Source organism: Oncorhynchus masou, chromosome 32, assembly GCF_036934945.1.
Source record: "Oncorhynchus masou masou isolate Uvic2021 chromosome 32, UVic_Omas_1.1, whole genome shotgun sequence".
NCBI lineage: Eukaryota > Metazoa > Chordata > Actinopteri > Salmoniformes > Salmonidae > Oncorhynchus > Oncorhynchus masou.
The window spans coordinates 62,532,484-62,555,939 of NC_088243.1; the positions used below are offsets into that span (position 1 = coordinate 62,532,484).

Consider the following 23,456-nt stretch of genomic DNA (forward strand, 5'->3'; position numbering starts at 1 on the left):
CCTGTAACCTCTGACCTTTCTCCTGGCTTTAGACTACAGACCAGTTAAGCAACCTCTTCGTGTAGGTATATTTACTGTAACACTCAATCCAAAACATTCACACACCCCTTCAATCACGCTCACAAATGAATACCTGCTGCATGCTGTCACACACGTCAAACGACAGTTTGTCCTTTCGCTCTCTGTTGTACACACAACCCTAGTGCCTCCCACATAGTTTGCCACAAACTCTAATAAACCCAGGGAGAATGCACACACACTGTTCGGCATGAGTTGTGTCCTCCTGCCACCCCACCCCTTCTCAGTGGCATGGCTTTATATATATATATACACACACACGCACAGAAACACACACACACACAGAAACACACACACACACAGAAACACACACACACTTAATTGACATTGAGTCTGTTCCCCAACTGGGCTGGGCTGGACCAGCGTGGACCGGGTTTCATAAGGGTGTTGTTAGAACCTATGTCAGCACTGGGGCACAAGGACACACGCAGACATAGACAGCCCTTCTCTTTGAGTGGTTGTAGTGGCAACACTGCCCATGTTGTTGTGGTTGTAATGTTTTAGTCCTGATGAGGGAGGTCACTTCAGTTTGGTTTGTTGAACAAACTCTCCATTCTATCCTTATGCCATTGTTTTTCTAGTCGAGCCCAGGGGATTGCCATTCAACATTTAACGCTTAGCTCTGTTTTATTGTGAACTTTACAGACGAAACCTACATTGGATTCAGACCACATATTCTCAGCATTGTGGGTAGATAGATGTCATGTCATGCGGCTTGATTTAGGACATTCAATTTATTTAAAGACATTCAATTGATTTAGGGACATTTGATTTATTTAAGGACATTAGATTTATTTAGGGATACATTAGATCGTAAAGGTACACTGCTTGCTTGCTTGTAAAGTTTCACTTTTCTATTTCAAATGCAGACACCTTGTTCTACCAACCTCCGTCAGAGTTTTGGTTGACAGATACTGTAGCAGTTGCAGGGGTGATATTAAGTTATGGTTAACCCTATAACCTTGTGGAAATGGGCTTTTATTGATAGGGTGAAATTGAAATGTTTATTACAGAATAAATATGAAAAGGGCATGCCGGTCGGATGCCGAGCAGTTGCCATACCAGGCGGTTGCATCACTGCCTGGTATGGCAACTGCTCGGCATCCAACTGCAAGGCGCTACAGAGGGTAATGTGCACGGCCCAGTACATCACTGGGGCCAAGCTTCTACTTTGTGCATGACACAATAATTTTTTTCAACAATTGTTTACAGACAGATTATTTCACTTAAAATTCACTGTATCACAATTCAAGTGGGTCAGAAGTTTACATACACTAAGCTGACTGTGCCTTGAAACAGCTTGGAAAATTCCAGAAAATGAATGAAGTTAAACAATTTAAAAGAATGCTACGACAAGGAATTTTTATGAGGATAAAATGTCAGTAATTGTGAAAAACTGAGTTAAAATGTATTTGGCTAAGGTTTATGTAAACTTCCGTCTTCAATTGTATATAATAATTTATCCATCTACACACAAGCAAAAACAGGTTAAGAAATTGTATTAAAATAAAAAACAGAAATACCTTATTTACTTAAGTATTCAATCCCTTTGCAATGAGACACGAAATTGCACTCAGGTGCATCCTGTTTCCATTGATCATCCTTGAGCTGTTTATACAACTTGATTGGAGTCCACCTGTGGTAAATTCAATTGATTGGACATGATTTGGAAAGGCACACACCTGTCTATGTAAGGTCCCACAGTTGACAGTGTATGTCAGAGAAAAAAAACAAGTCGCAAGGTCAAAGGAATTGTCTGTAGAGTGCCGAGACAGGTTTGTAATCGAGGCACAGAGCTGGTGAAAGATACCCAAAGATTTTTGCAGAAGGTCCCCAAGAACACAGTGGTCTCCATCATTCTTAAATGGAAGAAGTTTGGAACCAACAAGACTGTGGAAAGTGAAGGGGTCTAAATAGTTCCCGAATGCACTGTACACCATGATAACCATGGTAGCAATTGAAAGGGAACAGTTTGGCGATTATGTGAAATGATTAGACCAAAAGGTGAGGACACAACAGTTCACCTGACACAAGGCTGAATCGAAACATTGTTGATTTGATGTGCATTTTATATTTACAGGAAATCTGAAAGTACTCTGATACATTCAGTAACATGATAAGCATATTCTTGGAAAATGTGGGGTAGGTGCAACGAAAGACAAAAATTACATAGTCATTTCAATGTACTTTTATGAGTCAAGGGGTCTTGAACGATAAGTTTGTTTTTTAAAACTTTTTTTTTAGTAGCAGTTTTGGTTTGAACAAAAACCTGCATCCCCGCCATCACACAATTACTGTTGTTTTACGCAATCTTGGTCAGGTGGGAATCATTTGAATGCTTGTTCTAAAGCCAACATGACTAGCTATGTTATAACATGATATTACGGTGTTAGGCTTTCACACTGCCGTTCAGAGAAACAGATTGTAATTCTGGTGATCATAGAAAGGACTCGTGTGCATTCAGGTGCTTGTGCTGCTGCGAATCTTCTTCACAACAGACAAACATGTACTCACTCCGTCCAGGACAACCCAGGGTATGACGCCATGTCATCTTGTAACTGTACATCAAACACAGTGATCATAAATGGTGACACTGTATATGACATGAGTTTTCTGATATGGACTCATCTTATTAAAATACATAGTCCCCTTAATCCACAGCATTTCCCTCACACAGACAACAAAAATTTGTCAAAAGTTGCCTAATTATCACTAGCAGTAGTGTTGTCACTAAGCCAGTATCATGATACTAGGAAGCAAAGGAAACAAAACATGAAGCGGACAATTTGTTTTTAGGAAAACAGTCCTAATGTTGGAAAAAAACAGTCTTACATTGTCACCAAGAGTAACATTTGTTTATTTTTGCAAGCTATTGCACACACTATTTTATAAAAGTAGGTTTTAAAGGACCATAGAGTGAAGTCTGTTTCGTGTTTCCATTTTTGTGACGGAAAATCTGGTATCGTGACACCACTAATTAGCGGGAGGGATGGGGACAACTTTTGTCGCACGAGGTACCCAAGTTCAGAATGGCTGTCAGAGCTCTGATGTCATGTAAAGCATGTCGCTGTGTTCCAATTCAGGTGTTTATCCGTGCTCAAATCTGCCATTTTTTGTACGATTCTACATGTAAGACCGGTTTGCTCTCAGTTCGCAAAGTACTCTCAGCAGGCAAACACTATTGGTGTGTCTGAGCCCTTCAAGAGAGAGGATGAGACTCCTAATCAGCCATGGTTCATTGCTTCCTGTAAACTCTGGAGAGAGAGGAGGCCTACAGCTTTATATTCTCCTTTGGGGAGCCTAACATCGCCTCAAGTACACGTTTTGTCTCTCCCTCCATCTTTCTCCCCCCTCTCTTTCTCTTTGTTTCTCTCAGACACATTTGTTTTGTCTCTCCCTCCATCTTTCTCCCCTCTCTTTCTCTTTGTTTCTCTCAGACACATTTGTTTTGTCTCTCCCTCCATCTTTCTCCCCCCTCTCTTTCTCTTTGTTTCTCTCAGACACATTTGTTTTGTCTCTCCCTCCATCTTTCTCCCCTCTCTTTCTCTTTGTTTATCTCAGACACATTTGTTTTGTCTCTCCCTCCATCTTTCTCCCCCCTCTCTTTCTCTTTGTTTATCTCAGACACATTTGTTTTGTCTCTCCCTCCATCTTTCTCCCCTCTCTTTCTCTTTGTTTCTCTCAGACACATTTGTTTTGTCTCTCCCTCCATCTTTCTCCCCTCTCTTTCTCTTTGTTTATCTCAGACACATTTGTTTTGTCTCTCCCTCCATCTTTCTCCCCTCTCTTTCTCTTTGTTTATCTCAGACACATTTGTTTTGTCTCTCCCTCCATCTTTCTCCCCTCTCTTTCTCTTTGTTTCTCTCAGACACATTTGTTTTGTCTCTCCCTCCATCTTTCTCCCCTCTCTTTCTCTTTGTTTATCTCAGACACATTTGTTTTGTCTCTCCCTCCATCTTTCTCCCCTCTCTTTCTCTTTATCTCAGACACATTTGTTTTGTCTCCCCCTCCATCTTTCTCCCCCCTCTCTTTCTCTTTGTTTATCTCAGACACATTTGTTTTGTCTCCCCCTCCATCTTTCTCCCCCCTCTCTTTCTCTTTGTTTCTCTCAGACACATTTGTTTTGTCTCTCCCTCCATCTTTCTCCCCTCTCTTTCTCTTTGTTTATCTCAGACACATTTGTTTTGTCTCTCCCTCCATCTTTCTCCCCTCTCTTTCTCTTTGTTTATCTCAGACACATTTGTTTTGTCTCTCCCTCCATCTTTCTCCCCTCTCTTTCTCTTTGTTTCTCTCAGACACATTTGTTTTGTCTCTCCCTCCATCTTTCTCCCCTCTCTTTCTCTTTGTTTATCTCAGACACATTTGTTTTGTCTCTCCCTCCATCTTTCTCCCCTCTCTTTCTCTTTATCTCAGACACATTTGTTTTGTCTCCCCCTCCATCTTTCTCCCCCTCTCTTTCTCTTTGTTTATCTCAGACACATTTGTTTTGTCTCCCCCTCCATCTTTCTCCCCTCTCTTTCTCTTTGTTTATCTCAGACACATTTGTTTTGTCTCCCCCTCCATCTTTCTCCCCTCTCTTTCTCTTTGTTTATCTCAGACACTCGTCAGTCATCACACTTTTCACAGCTCTTCTACCCATCCTAGAATGTATTTTCATATCCGTGTAACATTTCCAGTAATTCCCATGTACCTGACAGTAAAACCATCTGGGTCATTCCTCTCTCCTAAATTCACGTGTTTCCACGGACCCTGGCTGGCCAAAAAGGGAAGTCACATGTGCTTGAAGGACATGCGTTAAATGTGTGCTTTCTAGGCTCCTGTCAGAGAACCGGTGGGAATATCGCCTCCTGCAGACACACAGACACACACACACACACGGATGCCTAGACGCTCTGTCTCACTATGCTGTACAGTTACAGGCAAACGTCAAGATGGGCATTTAACACTGCTATACTAACTTTACTTTGACATTTGTAAGAGATACAATCTTCTCTGTGTTTTTTTAGCATATGGCCCCCCTCACTAGCGTTCCCAAAATCCGCCAGGGATCATCCTGGTATATATGTTGTCTGCGCCAGGATGTGAAATATTTGCCTTCCAGGAACCAGGTTTCGGGTGTCTTTTTACGAGTCCAGTGTCATGTCGGAACACGGCCAGGAACATTTTTACCATCTGCTTGCCGGCAGTGGAGGCTGCTGAGGGCAAGACGGCTCCTAATAATGGCCAGAGTGGAGCGAATGGAATGGCCTCAAACACATGGAAACCATTTGTTTGATGTGCACTACAGGTCAAAAGTTTTAGAACACCTACTCATTCAAGGGTTTTTCTTCATTTTTACTATTTTCTACATTGTAGAATAATAGTGAAGACATCAAAACTATGAGATAACACATATGATTCCAGAGCATGTACAGAGCATTGTCGATAATCACATGGCTGATGGATGGTTGACTTGTAGAGAAAGTCTGCTGAGAATGGCCCAGCTCATGAACAGTACTCTGAATGAATATCATTGGGTCTCAAAAAAGTAGGTAATAAATCTTGAATCCTTCTGCCTCTATGAAATGTCTATTATTAACTTTATTAAATGATCAGAGGTATTTTCAGTATGATAAAACTTCCTCTGCCAAAGTGGTTCTGTAGATACTGTACTGTAGTAAACCTGTGTTGGGCTTATATTTTACTCAATACCTTTGTGCTCTCTGCTGGTGAGCTTGCATTACTGCACTCCTAATGCACTCAGTCAAGACTTTCCTAATGCAGTGTGTCTGTTCTCCTATTGTATCAATATGTATTGATTGTGGTCAAATGATCAATGTTTGAGACTGTTCATGAATGTATCCCTCTCTCTTTCTTCCTCTTCCCCTGTTCCCCACCCCTTTCTCCCTCCAGATACCCAACATGTTTGGCAGCCGGACCTCCACCATCATGTCTCTGATGATTGGCTCCTACGCCTCTTCTGCCGTCACCTTCCCTGGAGTCAAGGTAAACACGATGATGTCGTCAGAGATGGACACACATTTGTGACTGTTGCCACGTATCACTCATACAAATAGAATACATATTCAGCCTTCATATGTTACGTGAAGAGGTCAATGAAGTGTCCAAAGTAAGTTCTGCTTTTCTCTACTAATAACACCCCATGTTCTCTCCCTCTCTAAGCTGATCTATGATGCAGGCGTGTCGTTCCGGGTGATTATGTGGGTGTGGTCGGGTCTCGCAGGCGTCGTCTTCCTCAACTGTTTCTTCAACTGGCCAGTGGAGGCCTTGCCCACACCGGACGAGATCGACTACATGTCAGTACAACACTGAAACAAAATTACTACAATGTCAGAGCACTGATTAAAAAAAATAATGGCTATTATAATATTTTTACCATAACACTTCCACAATGCTAGAACAATATAGATACAGTTGAAGTCAGAAGTTTACATACACCTTAGCCATATACATTTAAACTTTTTTTAAATTATTTGTACAATTCCTGACATTTAATCCTAGTCAAAAAATCCCTGTCTTAGGTCAGTTATGATCACCACTTTATTTTAAGAATGTGAAATATCAGAATAATAGTAGAGAGAATGATTTATTTCAGCTTTTATTTCTTTCATCACATTCCCAGTGGGTCAGATGTTCACAAGCACTCAATTAGTATTTGGTAGCATTGCCTTTAAATTGTTTAACTTGGGTCAAACATATTGGGTAGCCTTCCACAAGCTTCCCACAATAAGTTGGGTAAATTTTGGCCCATTCCTCCTGACAGAGCTGGTGTAACTGAGTCAGGTTTGTAGGCCTCCTTGCTCACACACGCTTTTTCAGTTCTACCCACAAATGTTCTATGGGATTGAGGTCAGGGCTTTGATGGCCACTCCAATACCTTGACTTTGTTGTCCTTGAGCCATTTTGCCACAACTTTGGAAGTATGCTTGGGGTCGTTGTCCATTTGGAAGACCCATTTGCGACCAAGCTTTAACTTCCTGACTGATGTCTTGAGATGTTGCTTCAATATATCCACATCATTTTCCTACCTCATGATGCCATCTATTTTGTGACGTGCACCAGTCCCTCCTGCAGCAAAGCACCCCCACAACATGATGCTGCCACCCCCGTGCTTCACTGTTGGGATAGTGTTCTTCGGCTTGCAGGCCTCCCTCTTTTTCCTCCAAACATAACGATGGTCATTATGACCAAACAGTTATATTTTTGTTTCGTCAGACCAGAGGACATTTCTCCAAAAAGTATGATCTTTGTCCCCGTGTACAGTTGCAACCCCTAGTCTGGTATTTTTATGGAGGTTTTGGAGCAGTGTCTTCCTCCTTGCTGAGCGGCTTTTCAGGTTATGTCGATATAGGACTCGTTTTACTGTAGATATAGATACTTTTGTACCTGTTACCTCCAGCATCTTCACAAGGTCCTTTGCTGCTGTTCTGGGATTTATTTGCACTTTTCGCACCAAAGTACGTTCATCTCTAGGAGACAGAACGCGTCTCCTTCCTGGGCGGTATGATGGCTGCGTTGTCCCATGGTGTTTATACTTGCGTACTATTGTTTGTACAGATGAATGTGGTACCTTCAGACGTTTGGAAATTGCTCGCAAGGGTGAATCAGACTTGTGGAGGTCTACCATTTTTTTTCTGAGGTCCTGGCTGATTTCTTTTGATTTTCCCATGATGTCAAGCAAAGAGGTACTGAGTTTGAAGGTAGGCCTTGAAATTGATCCACAGGTACATCTCCAATTGACTCAAATGATGTCAATTAGCCTATCAGAAGCTTCTAAAGCCATGACATCATTTTCTGGAATTTTCGGAGCTGTTTAAAGGCACAGTCAACTTAGTGTATGTAAACTTCTGACCCACAGGAATTGTGATACAGTGAATTTCAAGTGAAATAATCTGTCTGTAAACAATTGTTGGAAAAATGACTTGTGTCATGCACAAAGTAGATGTCCTAACCGACTTGCCAAAACTATAGTTTGTTAATAAGACATTTGTGGAGTGGTTGAAAAGCGACTTTTAATGACTACAACCTAAGTGTATGTAAACTTCCCACTTCAATTTTAAGTGAAAACATGATCATGTTACCATACTGAAAGCAACTTTCTTTATTTTCCTCCTCAGTAAGCAGTTAGCGTCGACTGATGTGTCTGGAGACCATAAGGGGGTGGGGGAGAGTTTGAGTCAGAAGAATGGAGACCTGAAACACTCCACTGAGAAACTCCCAGCCGTAACACCGAGTGAGTCAAGAACACACACAGGAAAACAGAACGCTGCCCTTATTTACATCCCATATACGCATATTAACTGTCTGCCCATCTCTCTCTCTGTCTCTCAGACACCATCCCATTCCGTAGGTCCGTGTTCTCGCCCATCTTCCTGTGGAGTTTGGTTACCATGGGGATGACCCAGCTCAGGATCATTTTCTTTATGGGTGCCATGAACAAGATGCTGGAGTTCCTTGTCACCCACGGCAACCCTTACTGTGAGTAACAAACAAACCACACCAACTGACAACCAACGTACTGACAAACCAGACCGTGACAGTCAACTGACAAATCAGGCCGTGACAGTCCACTGACAAACCCGGCCGTGACAGTCCACTGACAAACCAGGCCGTGACAGTCCACTGACAAACCAGGCCGTGACAGTCCACTGACAAACGCAGCCGTGACAGTCAACTGACAAACCAGGCCGTGACAGTCCACTGACAAACCAGGCCGTGACAGTCCACTGACAAACCAGGCCGTGACAGTCCACTGACAAACCAGGCCGTGACAGTCCACTGACAAACCCGGCCGTGACAGTCCACTGACAAACCCGGCCGTGACAGTCCACTGACAAACCAGGCAGTGACAGTCCACTGACAAACCAGGCCGTGACAGTCCACTGACAAACCAGGCCGTGACAGTCCACTGACAAACCAGGCAGTGACAGTCCACTGACAAACCAGGCCGTGACAGTCCACTGACAAACCAGGCCGTGACAGTCCACTGACAAACCAGGCCGTGACAGTCCACTGACAAACCAGGCAGTGACAGTCCACTGACAAACCAACATACTATCATGATTCCCTCCATGTAAATGTGTTCTAATAAAGTTGTCCTGTCCTTTCTTTCCTTAGCCTCTGTTTTGATCGTCGAGGCAGAGGAGAAAGGTGAGAAATGTCTCCTGGTGAAAGTGTGCGTCCTTGTCGTGTGTGTGTATGGGTGTGTGATGATCATACCATGTCCTCCATCACTTGATCTAAAGCTATTATGAATAACAAGACACTGACAATGACTTACGGGAATCAGTATTTATTGGCCCTTTTCAGGACCCTGTCTCTCAAAGATCTTCATCGTAAAGGGTTTAAACACTGTTTCCCATGCTTGTTCAATGAACCATAAACAATTAATGAACATGCACCTGTGGAACAGTCGTTAAGACACTAGCAGCTTACAGACGGTAGGCAATTAAGGTCAAAGTTATGAAAACTTAGGACAGTAAAAAGGCCTTTCTACTGACTCTGAAAAACACCAAAAGAAAGATGCCCAGGGTTCCTGCTCATCTGCGTGAACATCCCCTCGGCATGCTGCAAGGAGGCATGAGGACTGCAGATGTGGCCAGGGCAATAAATTGCAATGTCCGTACTGCCTAAGACGGCGCTACAGGGAGACAGGACGGACAGCTGATCGTCCTCGCAGTGGCAGACCATGTGTAACAGCACCTGCACAGGATTGGTACATCCGAACATTACACCTGCGGGGCAGGTGCAGAATGGCAAAAACAACTGCCCGAGTTACACCAGGAACGCACAAACCCTCCATCAGTGCTCAGACTGTCCGCAATAGGCTGAGAGAGGCTGGACTGAGGGCTTGTAGGCCTGTTGTAAGGCAGGTCCTCACCAGAAATCACCGGCAGCAACGTCGCCTATGGGCACAAACCCACCGTCCTGGACCAGACAGGACTGGCAAAAAGTGCTCTTCACTAACGAGTTGCGGTTTTGTCTCACCAATGGTGATGGTCGGATTCGTGTTTATCTTCGAAGGAATGAACGTTACACAGAGGCCTGTACTATGGAGCGGGATCGATTTGAAGATGGAGGGTCCGTCATGGTCTGAGGCGGGGTGTCACAGCATCATCGGACTGAGTTTGTTGTCATTACTGGCAATCTCAATGCTGTGCGTTACAGGGAAGACATCCTCCTCCCTCATGTGGTACTGCAGGCTTATCCTGACATGACCCTCCAGCATGACAATGCCACCAGCCATACTGCTCGTTCTGTGCGTGATTTCCTGCAAGACAGGAATGTCAGTGTTCTGCCATGGCCAGCGAAGAGCCCGGATCTCAATCCCATTGAGCACGTCTGGGACCTGTTGGATCGAAGGGTGAGGGCGAGGGCCATTCCACCCAGAAATGTCCGGGAACTTGCAGGTGCCTTGGTGGAAGAGTGGGGTAACATCTCACAGCAAGATCGGGCAAATCTGGTGCAGTCCATGAGGAGGAGATGCACTGCAGTACTTAATGCAGCTGGTGGCCACACCAGAACTGTTACTTTTGATTTTGATCCCCTCCCCTTTGTTCAGGGACACATTATTCAATTTCTGTTTGTCACGTCTGTGGAACTTGTTCAGTTTATGTCTCAGTTGTTGAATCTTGTCATGTTCATACAATATTTACACATGTTAAGTTTGCTGAAAATTATCACAGTTGACAGTGAGAGGATTTATTTTTTTGCTGAGTTTATATTCTAGGGAATTTGAGTTTGGAGCATCGGCAATTGGTTTGGCACCGAAACCTATTGTTGTGCATCTCCTGGTAAAATTGTTCTCTTTCTTATCATGTATGTAACAATCAGAAGTTACCTCTGAAATGTGATCACGTTTAGCATGTGAAACATTAAGGTGAATCTTCAAAAATGTAAGTGATTACCTTGTTGTCCTCTGATGAAAGAGGGTTCTGTTCCAGCGCAACGTTTTTCATTGGCAGTAATGTGGTAGTAGCTTATCCGTTAAAATTATATTATTTATGCTCAGGCAATGATAGAACCTTTATTGATGTGTCTGCTTAAGGTTATTCATGTTTATCATCTGAGGATGTGCATATTGAAATACAAGTATCCTGATGTGAAACTGGTTCTCATTGGCTGTTGCATTTGTATTTAAGCACCTACCACTTCCTTGTTTGTCGAACAGGACAGGGAACAGGTTTTTCCAGTTTTTCTTCTTTCTGTTAATACTTGTACGCCGGCTATTATTATCTTCACTTGCAAATAAAAAGCCTACTCTGGGCAAGAACAATCAGTTCTGACTTGTTCCCTCCTCAGTGTAAAATCATACCGCTGGGTCTTTCTCACAGGGTGTCTAAATGTGTGTTCCCTTCTCTCTCCAGTGAGTTTCTACTCGTCCATCTTCGGCTCCCTGCAGCTGCTGTGTCTGGTCACCTGTCCTCTGATTGGCTACATTATGGACTGGAGGATGAAGGACTGTGTGGACGAGACCAGAAAAGACACAGAGAAGAGGTGTGAGAAAGAGAGAGGGGGAAGCTGAATGGAAGTAAGAGGGAGATAGATAGATGTCTTATCTCATTGTCCCCTGTCCAATCCCACTCAGACCAGCAGACGGGCTGACGAGAGACAAAAAGATACAGAAAATCACTAATGCCATGAGAGCCTTCATCTTCACCAATCTACTACTGCTGGTGTTCGGAGTGTGCTGTCTGATTGACAACCTGCAGCTCCAGGTACACACACACACACATTTTTCTCGTTCATTTGTTACCAAAAACACAAATGCACACACTACCCCACCTCCAAATGTCAACACACTCCTTCCCTCTTCCTCTCTCTGTAGATCCTGACCTTCATCCTCCACACCATTGTCAGAGGGTTCATCCACTCCTGTTGTGGAGGCCTGTATGCTGCTGTGTAAGTACTCAACTTCGTCATCATCTTTACATACAGAAATTGACTTGAGAAATAATTGCCTATTCTCTCTCAGATACCCCTCAAACCACTTTGGAACTCTGATTGGGCTGCAGTCGATGATCAGCGCTGTGATCGCCCTGCTGCAGCAACCCCTCTTCATCATCATGGTGGGATCCCTGCATGGAGATCCCTACTGGGTGAGAGACACACGCTCAGTTTTCCGGTGCAGTTACCCATACGGTACAAGACTTTGTAACCCCTCACTTGTCTAACTTCCCATATCTCTGTCCCTTTATCAGATCAATCTGGGCATGATCCTCTTCTCATTGGCTGGCTTCTTGTTGCCTGGATACCTTTTCTACCATCGCAGACACTTGATCCAGGAGAAGGAGGCTCAGGACAAGAATGCCACTGGCCAGGAGAGAGAGGCTCTCAACCACTCAGAGATCAACGGCCTCAAACACCATAGCAATGGTCACAGCATCCAGTAAGCGTAGGAAGTGGTTCTGAAGCAATGCTAAGGATTTTGGGAACTGTAGGATTATTTGTATCAATGTTCATATTATCCACCCAATCACTAACCACAATATCGTCAAGTAAATGTTATTTTTTTGCATTGTTAGCATTATTGCTGTTTTTGTTGCCTCGTGGCTTTATTCAATCTGTATCGTGGAAGTTCAACGCTTAAGCCCAAATTAAATTTAAAGGCAATGTGCCCACGTTGGCGGAGACTGCATTCACGGTAAACGCTGCGTATGTCGGCTCAATCGGAAATGACCATGACTTTTCTAGCCCTTCAGAGATGCAGATGGAATAGAGCCCTAAACCATAGAACTTCCAACCATGATCCACTAACATGTCAGGACTTGAAGTCAAATACTAGTCAATGGAGTTGCTTGAATTGGAATGTCTTGATAAGTTATCAGATTTTTTTTGTTGTTGATTTATTTGCTGTGTGGCTAGTCCAAGACTTCTATGGTACTTGAAGGACGCTTCAGGGGCATGTTACTCCTTTAATATTTCTCAATCCATGTTGACAAAGAACACATGACACCAAAGAATGATATTCAGATATGAATTGTGCAGCTTCTACTGAAACAAAACAACGACAGTGTTTCTGTTTCGGTAAATCAAATATGCTGAGTGTCACAGACGAAGGATGTATCAAAATGACATGTAAGAAAATGTGAATAGCATAGTTAAGGTTGTACTACGAGGCTTGGGTGAAATCAGACACCTAGTCAGGAAGAATGCTACAGTTTGTTCTACCAAATATTATGCCATTGCTTTTTGTATTGCAATCATATTTTTCTTATCGCATAAAATAACATGCATACAGACACACACATGTGCTCACTCTCTTTCACAGACAGACTGACTGTAGAGACACTAACTACCTCTTCTATTCCCTAACCGTCTCTCTACAACCAAGACCCATTTGTGTGCCTGTGTGAGAGTGTACCGTGTGTGTAGATTTGTCTTTTCATTGGTCAATGTATCACTCATTAGCCATGTAATATGTAGATGTTTTGATTAGTTTTATTTTTCAAACAATATAAACGTATACAGACAAAAGACAACGTAGATTCTGTGCCTAATTCTATGCCTAGATTGTTTAAGGATTGACGAAGTGGAGTTAAATTGGTCATTCTCCACTGTACTCGCATTTCAAGATTTTGTTTTAAAACATGAAAACAGTGTCACACTTGACACCCAAAGCTGAGACTGATTTTGAAAAGTAGACAGATGCAAATGATAATGTATCCAATGTGTCAAATACTTCTACAGCTTTGTGACCAGGAATTAACTTGTGTAAAACTATGTATTTACAGTCTGTTTGTACCTTTTATATTCAGACGTGTTAAAAAGGGGATTGTTGTTATTACCCAATGTTTTCATTGTAATGCCATGATTATAACTGCTATTCTGATTATGTATGCTTTCTGTGTTCTCTACCCGGTTAGTGTAGAGTGTACAAAACATTAAGAACACTTTCCATGACGGTGTCTAGGTGAAAGCTATGTCACCTGTTAAATCCACTTCAGTCAGTGTAGATGAAGGGGAGAAGTAAAAGAAGTAAAATAAGTATTTGTGCCTTGAGACAAAGATTGTGTGTGCCATTGAGGGTGAATGCGCAAGCAAAGATATTTAAGTGCTTTTGAACGGGGTATGGTAATAGGTGCCAGGCTCACCGGTTTGTGTCAAGAAGTGCAACACTGCACAACAGTTTCCCGTGTGAATCAAGAATGGTCCACCACCCAAAGGACATCTAACCAACTTGATACAATTGTGGGAAGCATTGAAGTCAACAATGGGCCATTATCCCTGTGGAATGCTTGCGAATTGAGCCTGTTCGGAGGGCAAAAGGGGGATGTGCAACTCACTCTAAGGAAGGTGTTCCTAATGTTTTGTACACTCCGTGTAAGTCGGGCGAAGATTTTTTTTCTCATGCAAATGTGTAATGCTCCACATAGAGATGTGTAACAACACAGTCTCATGTTAAAAGACAAGTTCTCAATATAAATCTTGAGGCGTTTGTATTATGCATCTGTTAATGTCAATCATTACCATATAGTGACAAAGGGGGGATTGAAATATGTTTTTGTACCTGCCATAGAATTGAATGTAAAACCACAGCGACAGACTGTACCAAACTTCACCTGGGAAACCAAACGCCATGTCGAGGGTGGCTACAACATAGAAAAAGAATGTGTGAGGCTTTCTACTTCTATAGGCTGCAAAGCCATGTTTTTTAAGTGTACAGCACTTTTCCTCAGGGGCATGTAGCTGATATAACGATGAAATGTATTGTATCCCCTCCCTATCACGCTCCTTCTATAGCTTTGTTGTGTCAGAAGTGATATGCAATTTTTTTCTGCCATCTCTCATCTGGGAGCTAAGTCTCATCAAATAAATAAACAAATATGTAGGAAACTGTCCTGTGACTGCCCGTTGATATTCCTGACAGTCTAACATGAGTACTTGGCAGAATATTCATATATAAATTAAAATGTTGAATTGATGTTTTCAGATTGCAAACACATGACGCTGCATTTTCCTGACCACGACTTCGCTAGTCACACTTTAGCTGGATGAGAGACCATATGCCCAAGACTGAATCAGCATGTCACTCAAGACAACCTTTCAGGCATGGGGGAGAAGACCATACAACAGAAAGAGGAGCAACGCAGCACGGACAATAATAAAAGTTTATTGGAATATAATTTGTAGTCAGAAAATATCCCAAACAAATGAAAAAAAGGACACTCATCATATACAGTGCCTTTGGAAAGTATTCAGACCCCTTGAGTTTTTCCACATTAAGTTGCGTTACAGCCTTAATCTAAAATTGATTAAATCAAATAAAAAAATCCTCAGCAATCTACACACAATACCCCATAATGACGTGAAAACGGGTTTTTAGAAATGTTTGCAAATGTATTTAAAACAAAAAACAAATACCTTATGCAAGTAAGTATTCAGAACCTATGCTATGAGACTCAAAATTGAGCTCAGGTGCATCCTGTTGTTTCCATTGATCATCCTCGAGCTGTTTCTACGACTTGACTGGAGTCCACCTGTGGTAAATTCAATTGATTGGACATGGTTGAGAAAGGTAAACACCTGTCTATATAAAGGTCCCACAGTTGACAGTGCATGTCAGAGCAAAAACCAAGCCATGAGATCTAATGAATTGTCAGTAGAGCTCCGAGACAGGATTGTGTCAACGCATAGATCTGGTGAAGGGTACCAAAAAAAATGTCTGCATCATTGAAGGTCCCCAACTACACAGTGCCCTCCATCCTTAAAAGGAAGACGTTTGGAACCAACACAACCTAGAGCTGGCCAAACAGCAATTGGGCAAGAAGGGCCTTGGTCCTGGAGGTGACCAAGAACCCGATGGCCACTCTGACAGCTCTAGAGTTCCTCTGTGGAGATGGGAGAACCTTCTAGGAGGACAACCATCTCTGCAGCACTCCACCAACCAGGCCTTTATGGTAGTGACCAGATGGAAGTCACTCCTCAGTAAAAAGGCACATGACAGCCAGCTGGAGTTTGTCAAAAGGCAACTAAAGGTGACTCGGACCATGAAAAACCAGATTCTCTGGTCTGATGAAACCACAAATGAACTCTTTGGCCTGAATGTGTCACATCTTTAGGAAACTTGGCACCATCTCTACGGTGAAGCATGGTGGCAGCATGATGCTGTGGAGTTGTTTTTCAGTGGCAGGGACTGGGAGACTATTCAGAATCGAGGCAAAGATGAACGGAGCAAAGTACAGAGAGATCCTTGATGAAAACCTGCTCCACATCACTCAGGTACTCAGACTGGAGGCAAATGTTCACCTTCCAACAGGACAACGATCCTAAGCACACAGCCAAGACAACACAGGAGTGGCATCGGTCCAAATCTCTGAATGTCCTTGAGTGGCCCAGCCAGAACCCGGACTTGAACCCGATCGACCATCTTTAGAGAGACCTGAAAATTGCAGTGCAGCAAAGCCCTCCATCCAACCTGACAGAGCTTAAGATGATCTGCAGAGAAGAATGGGAGAAACTCCCCAAATACAGGGATGCCAAGCTTGTAGTGTCATACCCAAGAAGAATCAATGCTATAATCGCTGCCAAAAGGTGCATTGAAGTATTGTGTAAATTGTCTGAATACTTATGTAAATGTAATATTCCCATTCATTTTGTATACAGTAATCAAATATATTTATAAAGCTCTTTTTACATCAGCAGATGTCACAAAGTGCTACATAGAAACCCAGCCTAAACCCCCAAACAGCAAGCAATGCAGATGTAGAATTACAGTGGCTAGGAAAAACTCCCTAGAAAGGCAGGAACCAAGGAAGAAACCTAGAGGAAGGAACCAGGCTCTAAGAGGTGGCCGGGTCCATTTGAGGCCAGACTGACCATCTTGAAGAACAAACGTTAATAGATGACCATTAGGGACAAATAATAATCACAATGGTTACAGGTCAGTACCTCATGAGTAAATGTCAGTTAACTTTTCATAGCCGAGCATTCAGACGTCGAGAAAGCAGGTGTGGTGGAGTCGAAAAGAACAGGTCCGGGACAAGGTAGCACGTCCGGTGAACATGTCAGGATTCTGCCGCTGGCAGAATAACTTAAACTAGAGCAACAGCATGACCAGGTTGACTGGAGACAGCCAGTACAAGTTAAAAGTTTGGACACAGCTACTCATTCAACGGTTTTTCTTTATTCTTTACATTGTAGAATAATAGTGAGTACATCAAAACTATGAAATAACACATATGGAATCATGTAGTAACCAAAAGAAGTGTTAAACAAATCAAAATGTATTTTATATTTGAGATTCTTCAAAGTAGCTACCCTTTGCCTTGATGACCACTCTGCCCACTTTTGGCATTCTCTCAACCAGCTTCATGAGGTAGTCACCTGGAATGCATTTCAATTAACAGGTGTGCCTTGTTCAAAGTTAATTTGTGGAATTTCTTTCCTTCTTAATGCGTTTGAGCCAATCAGTTGTGTTGTGACAAGTTAGGGGTGGAGTACAGAAGATATGGACTTGGTCTTTTACTAAATAGTAAATATATTATGTCAAGAATAGCTCAAATAAGCAAAGAAAAACAACAGTCCATCATTACTTTAAGACATGAATGTCAGTGTAACCCGGAACATTTCACGGACCGCTAAGGTTTCTTCAAGTGCAGTCTCAAAAACCATCAAGCGCTATGATGAAGCAGGCTCTCATGAGGACCGCCACAGGAATGGAAGACCCAGAGTTACCTCTGCTGCAGAAGATAAGTTCATTAGAGTTTCCAGTCTCAGAAATTGTAGCCCAAATAAGAGTTCAAGTAACAGACATCACAAAATCAACTATTCAGAGGAGACTGTGAATCAGGCCTTTATGGTCGAATTGCTGCAAAGAAACCACTACTAAAAAAGGACACCAATAAGAAGAGACTTGCTTGGGCCAAGAAACACAAACAATGAACATTGGACCTATGAAAATCTGTCCTTTAGTCTGATGTGTAAATTTGAGATTTTTGGTTCTAACCGCTGTGTCTTCGTGAGACGCAGTAGGTGAACGAATTATCTCTGCATGTGTGGTTCCCACATGAAGCATGGAGGAGGTGGTGTGATGGTGCTTTTCTGGTGACACTGTCTGTGATATATTTACAATTCAAGGCACACTTAACCAGCAAGGCTACCACAGCATTCTGCAGCGATACGCCATCCCATCTGGTTTACGCTTTGTGGGACTATCATTTCTTTTTCAACAGGACAATTACCCAAAACACAGGCTGCATAAGGGCTATTTGACCAAAAAGGAGTGATGCATCAGATGACCTGGCCTCAACAATCACTCAACCTTAACTCAATTGAGATGGTTTAGGATGAGCTGGACCACAGAGTGAAAGAAAAGCAGCCAACTAGAACTCAGCAGAATATGCATTAACTCCTTCAAGACGGTTGGAAAAGCATTCCAGGTGAAGCTGGTTGAGAGAATGCCAAGAGTGTACAAAGCTGTCATCAAGGCAAAGGGTGGCTACTTTGAAAAATATCAAATACAAAATGTAGTAACACTTTTTTGGTTACTACATTATTCATGTGTGTTATTTCATAGTTTTGATGTCTTCACCATTATTCTACAATGTAGAAAACAGTAAAAATAAAAACTCTTGAATGAGTAGGTGTCCAAACGAGTGGTCGACCGATTAATCGGAATGGCCGATTACAAGTTTTCATAACAATTGGAAATCGGATTTAAATGTTGTTGTTTTTTTTACACCTTTATTTAACTAGACAAGTCGGTTAATAACACATTTTTATTTTCAATGGGCCTAGGAACGGTGGGTTACCTGCCTTGTTCAGGGGCAGAACGACAGATTTTTACCTTGTCAGCTCGAGGATTCAATCTTGCAACCTTCCTGTTAACTAGTCCAACGCTCTAACCACCTGCCTCTCATTGCACTCCACGAGGGGCCTGCCTGTTACGCGAATGCAGTAAGAAGCCAAGGTAAGTTGCTAGCTAGCATTAAACTCATCTTATAAAAATCAATCAATCATAATCACTAGTTAACTACACATGGTTGATGATATTACTAGTTTATCTAGTGTCCTGTGTTGCATATAATCGATGCGGTGCACATTCGTGAAAAAAAGGACTGTCGTTGCTCCAACATGTACCTAACCATAAACATCAATGCCTTTCTAAAAATCAATACACAGAAGTATATATTTTTAAACCTGCATATTTTGCTAAAAGAAATCCAGGTTAGCAGGCAATATTAACCAGGTGAAATTGTGTCACTTCTCTTGCGTTCATTACACGCAGAGTCAGTGTATATGCAACAGTTTGGGCCGCCTAATTTGCCAGAATTTTACGTAATTATGATATAACATTGAAGGTTGTGCAATGTAAACAGGAATATTTAGACTTATGGATGCCACCCAATAGATAGAACCGTTACGTATTTTGTCTTTCACTGAAAGAATAAACGTTTTGTTTGAGATGATAGTTTCCGGAGTCGACCATATGAATGACCTAAGGCTCGTATTTGTGTGTGTTATTATGTTATAAATAAGTATATGATTTGATAGAGCAGTCTGACTGAGCGATGGTAGGCACCAGCAGGCTCGTAAGCATTCATTCAAACAGCAATTTCATGCGTTTTGCCAGCAGCTCTTTGCAATGTTTCAAGCATTGCTCTGTTTATGACTTCAAGCCTATCAACTCCCGAGATTTGGCTGGTGTAACCGATGTGAAATGGCTAGCTAGTTAGCGGGGTGCGCGCTAATAGCGTTTCAAACATCACTCGCTCTGAGACTTGGAGTAGTTGTTCCCCTTGCTCTGCATGGGTAACGCTGCTTCGAGGGTGGCTGTTGTTGATGTGTTCCTGGTTCGAGCCCAGGTAGGAGCGAGGAGAGGGACGGAAGCTATACTGTTACACTGGCAATACTAAAGTGCCTATAAGAACATCCAATAGTCAAAGGTATATGAAATACAAATCGTATAGAGAGCCTAAATATTATTTGAGGCCAAATTGATTTTATTGATGTATTATATTAAGTTAAAATAAGTGTTCATTCAGTATTGTTGTAATTGTCATTATTACAAATAAATAAATAAAAATGTGAAAATTGGCCAATTAAGCGCTATAGGCTTTTTTTGGTCCTCCAATAATCGGTATCAGCGTTGAAAAAATCATAATCGGTCGACCTCTAATAAAACGTTTGACTGGTACTGTAAATTATCAAACATGTCTAAAAACCTGTTTTTGCCTTGTCATTATGGGGTATTGTGTGTAGATTGATGAGGGGAAAAAACTATTTAATCACTTTTAGAATAAGACTAACGTAACAAAATGTGGAAAAGGTCAAGGGGTTTGAATACTTTCCGAAGGCACTGTACTCAGTCAGAACATCAGTGACCTTCTGTCTGTCATACTGTAACAACATTACTTTACCATGCTCACATCCAATCTGCCACCCACCCACACACTTTCTCACAAACTCACATACTGTACAAACAGACATTTGCGTATCCCTCTCTCACAAATGCATAATCTCTCGTGTCTGCATACATTCTCACAAACAGATCCTGATTCCCTTCAAACACACTCACACGCTGCTCCTCACACACACACCGTGTCTGGCTGGTCTATCGGAGGCTGTTGCTGTTGGGCTGAGAGCCAGCCAAGCCAGGGTGGTCCGGACTGTGGCGGTTCTGCAAGAAGAGGCACAAACACTATAGAAAAGGTCCCAACCCATAGCCATTGGCTTCAGCTCTAAATCAATCCCCTCCCTCCTAACCCCTATGCCTCCTTATTCCAAATGTCAGTGAAAGAGGTGGATAGTGGGTCAGGACAGTAAGTCTTACCTTCTTCTTTTTCTTGTCCTTCTTTTTCTTCTTGCGATCGGGGTCGTCATCCCTCTTTTTCTTCTTCTTCTTGGGGTCAGAGTCTGACGGGGTTTCTGTAAAAACACAAGGAAGGGTTTCAAAGGATGTGGGATGGTGTCAGTACATGTGTGTGTGTGTGTGTGTGTGTGTGTTACCTTGTGGTATGGGATCTTGTGGTCGGTGGTGTTTGTGCTTGTTTTTGCTCTTCTTCTTTGGGGGCTGTATGTGCATCAGTCTGTACTGCTCTGGTAGCTGGAACACAAACACGGAGTTTATACCATCTTCACATCTTCGTTAGCAGTACAGAAATTATACAGCCAAATGTTGATTAATAAAGTTCCCTAGAATGTGTGAGCTGTGTTGGGTAGGTTACTTTCTAAACATAATCCATTCCAGTTAAATGCACAAATTTGTAATCAGTAATGGAACTGTTCGATTACCTAAACTCAATAACGTAATCAGATTATTTTAAGTTACTTTTGGATGACTTTCCCCTTAAATTAAGAAGTATTAGAAGAAGACAAAAAGGATCCATCAAATGCATTTCGTGTTTCACCATTGTGGTATCTGACTTGTGGTCAGACTCAGGTGGAACAAACTTAAACCCGTGTCTTTTTTCAATGCTCAATTGAATATCTCTGAGAAAACAGGAAGGTGTGAATTTATTTTTTCCCAAACATTCTTTCTGAATTTAAAAGTAGTCCAAGAAGTAATCTAGTTTTTCAAAAGTATCTATAATATATATATATATTTTTTTTAAATAGTCTGGTAAAGTAACAGATTACCTGTAATCAGATTACCTGTAATCAGTTACTCTCTGTGTGTGTGTGTGTGTGTGTGTGTGTGTGTGCGTGCTTGTGTGTGTGTTTACAGGTCCGGTGTGTAGTCTGAAGCCGGTGAGGCTGGCTCCGGTCAGAGGGCTGAAGGAGTTGCCACACACTGGAGGCTTCTCTATCAGAGAGCGCAACGAACTACCATCCTGGGTGCCAGGACAGTCTATCATACCTAGAGAAAAAACAAAAGTTATATTTTCAAAGACTGGATAGGTGCAGTGAAATGGGAGTCAGCTGTAGTAGTATGGCGTCCCTTGAGCAAATTAGGATTAAGTGACTTCTTCAAGGGCATATTAAACACCATGTCTCCTCAGGGATTTGAACCAGTGACCTTTCAGTTGCTGGCCCAATGCTCTAACCACTAGGCTACCTGCTGCACAGAAGAGAAGTGAAAACGGAGACACTGATTACATAGAGACAGGAGAGATGGAGAAGAGGCAAGTGTGTGAGGTATGGGAATACTCAGTGTGATGGGTCCACAGAAAATCACTGACATGCACAGACAAAAACACACACAAAGTAAACAGCGCAACTGTGCTGTGTGTGTAGTTCACCTGGTAACTCTGGCAGGAAGTTGCTGAGCTTCTCCTTAACCTTCTTGCCACAGAACTTGTTGTAGGCGTGTTCCAGGTTGTAATGGGTGATTAGGTTGGTGTTGCCCGTCAGCTCATTGCCCACTGTGGAGCAAACACAAAGGATAAGACACTGTCAATACAATAACAAGATCCATACAGACGTCAATGTCCCATTCAACAGTCCAGAGTGAGTAACTTGTTATGGCTAATGTAGAAACTAGGAAGTGCACCTAAAAATTGATAAAGAAAAGATAACACTATCTGCTAGAGAAATTAGATTACATTCCATACTGACCACAGCACACACTTGGGCTAGGCCTACAGAATGCACCATCAATTAATATACTACCCACTGGGCTAACTAGTCAGTAACCAGCTTGCTCTCGAGCAGGGTTTCCCAAACTCGGTCCTGGGTCACCCCTTGGGTGCACGTTTTAGTTTTTGCCTGAGCACTACACAGCTGAATCAAATAATAAACGTTTGATGATGTTTTTGTTATTTGAATCAGTTGTGTCGTGCTAAGGCAAAAACCAAAACGTGCACCCAAGAGGGGACCCAGGACCGAGAATGGGAAACCCTGCTCAAGAGAACCCAACGGAGTAAACTGTTTACAGCCGGCCCCCCGTTTCAGATCATTACAGTCTATTGAATGGACTAGTAACTAGCTACCACACGTTAGTTAATATTAGAAAATAACATAAGGTAGCAAATAATAATATTCCACTCAAGTATGAATAAACATATTACGTACTGCCTCCACTGAAATGTTAACTTTACCTGGTAGCTCTCGCAGTAAATAATAAGGTTCGTTCATTGCTCCCGGCTTCCGTAGAGCAGGCCCCTCATCCCCGTGCTGAGGTGGCATCTGAGCCGCCATTGTGACTTGATTTGGCGGCAGAGGCGGTGGTGGTTTTCCCGGTCCGAATCCCAAAGACGATGATCCAGGTGGTCCCTGAGCTTCATTTTGCCCATACAGATTTGAAAACATTTCCGTCATGTCTATTGCAAGTATCTAATATATATATATTTTTAAAGACATAGATTTCCTCCGCTATACTTTTAGTTTTGTACACATTGAGCCACGATTGTCTGACAACAACTTCTCTCGACTTCTTTGTGGCATAGTCGGCGTAGTACCGTAATACGAGCAATATATTTGCAGGTTAAATTGTATTG

General features: G+C 42.4%; 2 protein-coding genes across 2 annotated transcripts in view; one reads left to right on the plus strand and one right to left on the minus strand.

Moving 5' to 3' along the window:
- Positions 1-14,913, plus strand: part of slc43a1a (solute carrier family 43 member 1a) — a 41,140-nt gene extending 26,227 nt beyond the window's left edge. Inside the window, exons 6-15 of the mRNA XM_064954763.1 lie at positions 5,971-6,063; positions 6,241-6,374; positions 8,196-8,311; positions 8,410-8,556; positions 9,196-9,228; positions 11,445-11,574; positions 11,666-11,795; positions 11,906-11,979; positions 12,053-12,176; positions 12,279-14,913. Coding sequence (XP_064810835.1) covers positions 5,971-6,063; positions 6,241-6,374; positions 8,196-8,311; positions 8,410-8,556; positions 9,196-9,228; positions 11,445-11,574; positions 11,666-11,795; positions 11,906-11,979; positions 12,053-12,176; positions 12,279-12,470 — 1,173 coding nt within the window. The 3' untranslated portion in view covers positions 12,471-14,913. The remainder of the gene's footprint in view (positions 1-5,970; positions 6,064-6,240; positions 6,375-8,195; positions 8,312-8,409; positions 8,557-9,195; positions 9,229-11,444; positions 11,575-11,665; positions 11,796-11,905; positions 11,980-12,052; positions 12,177-12,278) is intronic.
- A 261-nt stretch (positions 14,914-15,174) lies between these two features.
- Positions 15,175-23,419, minus strand: med19a (mediator complex subunit 19a). Its single transcript, XM_064954764.1, has 6 exons — positions 23,058-23,419; positions 22,260-22,382; positions 21,744-21,877; positions 21,028-21,124; positions 20,852-20,946; positions 15,175-20,698 (listed from the first exon to the last, which is right to left on the minus strand). The coding sequence occupies exons 1-6, from the start codon at positions 23,275-23,277 to the stop codon at positions 20,633-20,635; spliced, it is 735 nt and encodes a 244-aa protein (XP_064810836.1). The 5' UTR covers positions 23,278-23,419; the 3' UTR covers positions 15,175-20,632.
- Positions 23,420-23,456: the final 37 nt, after the last annotated feature.